The sequence below is a fragment of the Myiozetetes cayanensis genome, unplaced genomic scaffold (assembly GCF_022539395.1).
Source record: "Myiozetetes cayanensis isolate MyiCay16 unplaced genomic scaffold, myiCay2020 scf5-8, whole genome shotgun sequence".
Taxonomy (NCBI): domain Eukaryota; kingdom Metazoa; phylum Chordata; class Aves; order Passeriformes; family Tyrannidae; genus Myiozetetes; species Myiozetetes cayanensis.
This window is the reverse complement of record NW_026087742.1, coordinates 108,987,247-108,994,527: the sequence shown is the minus strand read 5'-3', so window position 1 is coordinate 108,994,527 and position 7,281 is coordinate 108,987,247. Positions and strand designations below refer to the sequence as shown.

The following is a 7,281-nucleotide window of genomic DNA, read 5'->3' as shown; positions in this document are numbered from 1 at the left end:
ACTCAACACCACCAAACAAGTGCTAAAAAAGTGACATCTCAGTACAAGGATATGTCTACAAACTTGGTATTTCGGTCTCTGAGAAGAAAACTTAGGTTATGGAAGGAAATACGTATTTATTAAATAGTTAACCTGTTTTATGTACACATCATATCGTGATAAGTAAGCACACTTTAATATTAGAACTTAATATTAGAACACAATATAGACACCCAATTCTGAGGTACTTTACTTCAGGAAATGAAAAAAAAAACATGGAGAAAATCAATACTATCTGGATAACATAAACCTGATTAATTCTTGGTATCCAAGGAGGATTACAGAGGAAAGAAATGCAAGAGGTGGGGAGGCAAGTATCCCAGACCTATCTGGTGAGAGGAAAAAAAGAACTCCCCACAGTACATTAAGACACTTCCCGAAAAAAAGCAAGAGTCATTCCTAGGCTTTGCTCCAACTTCCATGAATTGCTGCCTGCAGAGTAACCATGACTCGATCCTTCTCAGATTCTGTTAAAGAGGAATTGACCTTCAAGCCAGCATTCACACAAAACAACTGCACTGTCTGCCTGGAAACAGCTTACCAAAACTCAGGCTATGTATGGTGCAGTTAATACAGTCAATCGTACATTTTAGGTATGCTGAGTTATCATCACTGCCTAATTGCTTCCTTTGTGGTAGGGAAAAAAAAGCAAGCCACAAAAGCCCCTCTCCTGAACATGCAGATTTCTGTGTCTAGTAAGGCAGCTCAGAAATAACTTAGAAGAACAACAGAAGAATTCCAGATGTTAAAAATATCATTTAATTAAAGAAACATAAATCATACCAAAAGTTTAAGTCACTCTTAGTTAATACATTTGCATTTATTTTAGAATATACTCTACATCTGAGTAAAAAAGGTTTAAATAAACTCCAGTACATGTACAACCGTGGGACCCGCCATCTGTCCCGCAACAGAGGGATGCTCCTTAGCCCACTGGGTTCCCTCCGGGTTAACAGAAGCAATTTTGTGCCAGTTTCGTTATGTTCATCGGCTTGTTTTGAGCCTCCTTATAAGCCAGCCACGCCACCACCTCGTACACGCAGGGGTTCAGCCTCCCCGCCCGGGCGGGCACAGCAACCGCTCGCCCCGGACCGTACAGTGAAAAAAACCACGGAGGGGGTCAAAACAATTAATAAGCTAGTATTGATTAATTTACATCTCTCTCCCGCTTGTGCGTTGGTAGAAAACCTGCTGCAGTCCTGGGAGAGCGTAGGGGAGCCTCGGCCCTGGGCGCTGCCCTTCGTCACCGCCGCGGCAGCAGCGGCAGCGCCGGGTGGGGACGCCGCTCCCGCTCCGCTCCCGCCGGGCCGGGCCGGGCGCCCCTTTCCCGCTCCCCACCCCGACGCTCACTGCCCCCAGCTGCTGACGCCGATCTCCTGCTTGTATCTGTTGGTGAGGACGTTGGCCTTGCGGGTGAGCTTGGAGAGGACCGAGTGGAGTCCGCTGAGGTGGTAGTGGAACTGCTGCTCCAGGTCCTCCTCCCCCTCGCCCTCCTCGGCGGGCCCGCCGCCCAGCTTGTCCTTCTTGCGGGCCGCCTCCTCGCCCGCCGGCGGCTGCACCACGCCCCACTCGATGTCGTTGCGGATGGATTTGAGCAGCATGTAGTGGCTGTACATGTCCCTACGGGAGAAGTAGGCGCCGGGGTCGCCGGGCGGCAGGGCAGCATCCCGGGGCGGGCACACGGCGCCGGCCGCGTCCAGCTCCTCCAGCAGCAACGGCACGTCCCGCAGCAGGCTGGGCACCATCACCGTCTGGTCCATGTTGTTGACGGCGCCGATGAACCGGTTCATGGCGTTGAAGAGGGAGTACTTCTGGCTGTACGAGTCGCAGATCTGCATCATGTCGGCGGCCGGGCGGGCGATCTCAGCGAAGACGCTTGGACCGGAGCGCAGGGCTCCTTCGGCGGCGACCTCTTCCTTCTCCTCCTCCTGCTCCGCGCTAGCGGCAGCGGCCGCCCTCCGCCGCGGGCTGGGCTCGGCGGCTGATGGCGAGCAGAGTCCTGCTGGGAGGAGGCGGCGGGCGCCGGGGTTAGGGGCTGCTCTCCCTCCCTCCCTCTCGCTCCCTCCTCCCTCCCCCAGCCCGCCTTCCCGTCCCGTCCCCTCCCGCCAGCGCCCTCTCCTCCTCCCCTGCCGCCTCCTTTATTCCCAGTCCCGTCTCCTTTCCTCAGCATTTCCTTTACCGTTCCTTCTCTTCGCCCTCCACCTCCCCTGCTACAGCAGCCGCTCCCCTCCGTACAAAATGAGGCAAAGGGCGAAAGAAGCCCCTGCAACTTCTCCCGGGATCCAGCCCCAGGGGATGGGTGGCAGCCCCACACCGCGCCGGAAAATTAAAATTCAAGCGGTCCCCAGCCGGCAATCCCCGGCCGAGGGACAGACCCACCGCGGGGGAGGCACCCACCGTGCTCCGGAGCCCTTCGCCGCCGCCCGTGGCCGCGCTCCCATCCCCAATGCCGTATTTATAGCGCGTATCTCACACCAAGGTGTTCCCCAGTGCCACCCCCCGCGCCGCCACCACAGATAAAGGCGGCGGGCGGCGGCCGCGCAGCTCCGGCCCCGCCTCTCGCTCCGCACTGGGGGAGGGCGACGGGAGCGCATCCCGCACCGCCGCCCGAGGGGGGCCGGGAGCGCATTCCGCACCGCCGCCCGAGGGGGGCCGGGAGCGCATCCCGCACCGCCGCCCGAGGGGGCCGGGACACAGGGTGCTCGGCGCTGGGAACTGCGGGGCTGAGCCCCTGGGGGAGCCGCGCTGGGTCCCGCCTGCCCGATCCCCGCTCCAGTGAGGCGACGGTGGCAACCCCCGCGCCCCAACCCTGGGAGAAGGCACCGGCGGTCGCAGAGCCGTCCCGGGCACCGGCACCGCCCCGAGCGGGGGTGGGTGGCGAGGGGCTCCGTGACCGAGCAGCACCACGACACGACCCCAGGCCCGCTCTCCCCTCACCGCCCGCCGCCCCCTCACGGCGGGCAGGGCGGGCGGGGCCGCGCCGCGGGGGGGCGGGGCCTGGCGGTTGATTGGCAGGTGACTGACGGGCCGTGCCGTGGGGACACGCGGGCCCCGCGTGCCGCCCGCGTTTCCCCGGCCCGCCCATTGGCTGCCGCGCGCGCGGCGAGCGTGACGCCGGGCCCCGCTCCCCCCCCGCGCTCCGCGTGCCTCGGCGGCGGGCGCTCGGCCGGCACTGTGTCCCACGGCCGCGGCTCCGCGCCGCCCTCCCCCGCCCCGCCGCCACAGCCCCCGCGAGGGTAAGCTCGGGCAGCCCTCGGGCAGCCTTTGTCTGCGGGCCGGGGCAGCGCGGGGCGGCCGGCATCACCCCACAGCCTCACCTCCCGGCCGCGGCCAATCGGCGCGCCGTCCGGGGTCCCACCCCAGCCAATCAGCGAGCCCGCGGCGGTAGCCAATGGGAAACAAGAGCGCCCCCTTCCACCCCCCTCCCCCAGTCGCGTACCCCCGCCCTGGTAACAGGCGGGTTGGGCGCGAGCGCCGCCGCGGGTCACGTGGGGCCGGGATGAATGGGGGGGGACGTTGCCATGGCAACGGGCCGAGCATCACCCGGAGGCGCCGGGGGCGTCCCGAGCTCCGCAGCATCCCGGGAATGAGGCAGGGGATGCGCAGGGACGAGCACCTGAGCCTGACTGCCCCAGAGCCTGCCCGCAGCGCTGCTCCCCGCAGCCTCCGCGAGCCCCCAGTGCCGCCCAAACTCCAACGCGAAGGCAGGAGGCCGCTTCCCTATGTGAGGGATGGGGCCGCCGGCAGCTCGCTCGTTGAAAGTACTTGTGGATAAGCAGTAGCCGGAGATACGGGCTGGTATAAAATAACGAGCTTTTTGGAGATAATTCACTACGGGGAAAATAATAATAATAAAAAAAAATAATCTCACCAGGCCAGAAAATTGGCCACGACTTATATTTGCATCTTTATATAGACGTGGTGTGTCGTTAATACACCATTAAGGGTTTTGCTGCCTTTAATTGAAATGCAGCCTGCACTGAACATTCAATAAATTGGAAAAAGCAATAAATCTTTAGAAACAAGGGGAATTGGTTTATTGTCCAACTTTCCAAATTAAAACAAAACAATTAAACATCTGAACAAATTAAAACTGAAGTCTTTTACCTGAGGTTACAGCGTGCTGGCTGGCAAGGAGGAAGAGTTGACAGTGATAACCCAGCTTCAACCTGCAGACAGGGGAAGCACTTATGTCTTCAATACAATGATAATACAAATATAAAATTATAGATGGATCACAAAATGACTTTCACCAGCACCTACCCTCTTTGTTTCCCAAAATGTGTAGCCACGTGGTCTGTTTCCACCTTTGGCTGTAAATGTTTCCTTATTTTAGCTTATCACTAGTGCAGTGCTGTAGCCTGTGCAGGCATGTGCCTCACCCACTGGGCTGAGACAGATCATACTCAAGTCAAACTTAACAGCATAGGGCAAGGCAAGGGGCTTTTTTTTTTTTTTTTCCTTTTTTAACTTCCTTATGTTCTACTCAATTTTGATACGCGGTGTAACTGTCTCTGGTACATATAATGTATATCATTAACACAAGCCTGAGTAAGTTTGATTGCTCTTTGGTTAAAACAAAATAAAGAAGTGTGTATTCCCAGCTCCAGTGGTATGTAACTGCCATGGCTGTGCACACAGAAGAAAAAGAAATGGCACTCTTCTTTTTCCACTCCTCTTAAGAAAAAGTGATCCCATTTAAGGCACAAACTTTTATATGTAAATGGCATTTGTTTAAAATTCTTCCTCTTTAGAATGATCTGATTATTGTGGCCATGCAGTGCCTGGAAGGGGAATCAGTTGGAAACCCTTTATCTTGTGTTCTGAGCAATGAGGAAGCTGCGATATTCACTATGTGGCAGTCCAAGAAGGTGTAAACATGTACTTTTGTCCAGCACAGGGTCCTGGATAAGGAAAGCGACACAACAACGTGGAACAGTAGACTTTATCCAGCACCTCAACTGGATGGAGCACTCCTGATGTACAAGCCCAGCAGTGTTGGGGTTGAAAAGACCTCTCTGCTTGAATAGATTTGGTGCCACTATTCAGGAAAACAGAAGTCACATATAAGTTACTATAAAATTTAATTTTCTCTGTAGTGAATGAGATCTGGTGATGTTCAGCTCTTCTTTGTGGACAAGAACCTTCTTCCTTTCTTCTTCCTGAAGAATAACAGGCATGGACTGTAGCTATTACTATTTAGCTATTACCGAGCTATTACCAGCATTAACTGTTTCACTTAGCTGTACACCAGTCTTTAGCCCTGATAGCACCTTCCCAATGCTACAAAGGTTGGCTGTAGGATCAGTGCTCTTTGTGGCCTGTCTCCTCTGGCAACATTAGCAGCTGTGCAGTGTTTTTCAAGAAAAGACAGATGATTCTGTCAACTTGCGTGGGTTTTCATACCATTTGCAAGGCCTATCTAATTTCTCTCTGCAGTGGCAACAAGATAACAAACCGTCTTTGTTCACAGTTTTCCCAAGACGCGTGCTGGCACAAAAGAAGTGCCACTGGCACGCTGCAGACCAGCAATGGCTACACTTTGGCGGATAGGAAGTTGTTCTGATGCACAGTGTTTGCAAAATAAGATAAGATCTTGTGTGGGCAGAAAGTGATAAATATGTGCAAATATTTAGTGTTGCATTCTGCAGCCTGGGAACACCATTTGGGCCAGCTTTGTAAGAGCAGCATCTCTTAGGAATTTCACTTCCTCTCATAATCTGTTGTCAATGTGACACGGCAGATTAGAGTTCAGCCTTGGAAACTGCAGGCTGTTTCCTTCTATTCCTATTTGACACACATTTTTGCTCAAAGTTGTGAACTGCTTCCATCTTTTTTGGGAGGCAGTACAGATGCATGCATTTAACACTTCTTTCTCTTTCTGAAGCTGAGTCCAGTTTACCAAACTCTGAACCAAGGAAACCCGTCATTTCTCATCCAGAAGGAATGTATGTAAATTTATCATCTTAATTGATGCCTCTCCATGAGTTTCATATAATCAGCCCTTGTAGCTTAACATGCTAATGAACAGGGTAAGTAGAAATCTAATAGGTTAAAGGAATGCAGACCAATTTGTCTGAGTCCTGCTGAGACCTGCGGTGTAAGTTTTTCAAAGATTTACTCATTTCTTTCCTGTCTTTCACTTAGACACCTTCCACACCTATTTCTGTTGGTCCTCTGTGAGCAGAACTGTTCCCCAAGGTGGACAGAAGCCTCTGTGAGGATGTGCAGAGGGGTCAGGTATAGAATGCTTGGAGAAGGCAGCGGTGATGGCAATTGCCTTTTCCCTTTGGCACATGTGCAAATCCGTGCGAGACCTCACACTGCCCGAAGCGACACAGCAAGGGCTCTGAAGTGTCGTGCCTCTGCACAGAGCAGCAGGGTTTTGTGTGCATGGTGACAAGTGTGGGAGTCCAGTGAGACCTCTGCTGGGACTGGGATCAGGGAGCAGTGCTGGGCAGGGAGGTGGCCATCTCAGGCAGCTCCTGTGAAGCCCCTCCAAGCTGCCTGGCTCTGCAGTTTGCACCCGAGTCTCTCTAGGCCCGTCAAGTCCTTGCTTCCTCAGAAGCATTCCTGGAAATAACTACATGTACATCTTCAATCTATTTGCCAGTTGCTGCATGTTTTCAGGGCCTGGGATCAGCCAGCTAGAACTACGAGGTTGAAACAGGCTCTTCCTTCTTAAAGGAGATGATGGGATAAATGCTGCCACAAATTGTTTGCATGGTGTGTGAGTAGCATCCCTCTCCCCTACCTTTTGCCAGCCTCATCCATCTTCCCTGGAAGCTGGTCGGAGCAGGCACTGCTGTGTGCAGTGCCCAGGACAGCAGCAGCCCTTTTCAAATGGCTCCTTAGTGCTGCCATAATAAGCCTGATAAATAAAACATGGCTTGCAGACACGGATTTACTGGAGAGGGCTAAGGGGGCTGTAGCTCCCTCATTAGTATCTCCCGGTGCAGCATGTGTGCTCCTCATTATGTGGCACAGTGGCGGTTGTCTAGTCATCCACGCTGAGGCTGCAGCCACTCCAAGGATGCACCAGGGATCCCAGGGAATTTTTTTTGGTTGTTGTTTTTTCTCCTGTGTTAATAATAGGAATTTACAAGACAGTGGGAAAGAAAAAAAAAAAAAGAGGAATGAAGAGGATGAAGGGGGATAGATTGCAACCGTGTCTGATTTTCTCTCCCTTGCACCTCTGTAAATCAGCAGCAAATGCAGAGAAATCCATATAGCTGTGCTAAT

The 7,281-nt window shown here is 53.7% G+C and overlaps 1 protein-coding gene across 2 annotated transcripts; it reads right to left on the bottom strand.

Annotated features, from left to right (window-relative positions):
• Positions 1-775: 775 nt before the first annotated feature.
• MID1IP1 (MID1 interacting protein 1) lies at positions 776-2,690 on the bottom strand. Of its 2 annotated transcripts, none has more exons than XM_050334012.1 (2): positions 2,437-2,690; positions 776-2,041 (listed from the first exon to the last, which is right to left on the bottom strand). In XM_050334012.1, the coding sequence occupies exon 2, from the start codon at positions 1,878-1,880 to the stop codon at positions 1,386-1,388; it is 495 nt and encodes a 164-aa protein (XP_050189969.1). In that variant the 5' UTR covers positions 1,881-2,041; positions 2,437-2,690; the 3' UTR covers positions 776-1,385. The 2 variants fall into 2 exon arrangements, with proteins under 2 accessions (XP_050189969.1, XP_050189968.1); XM_050334011.1 differs by having other exon boundaries at positions 776-2,038.
• Positions 2,691-7,281: the final 4,591 nt, after the last annotated feature.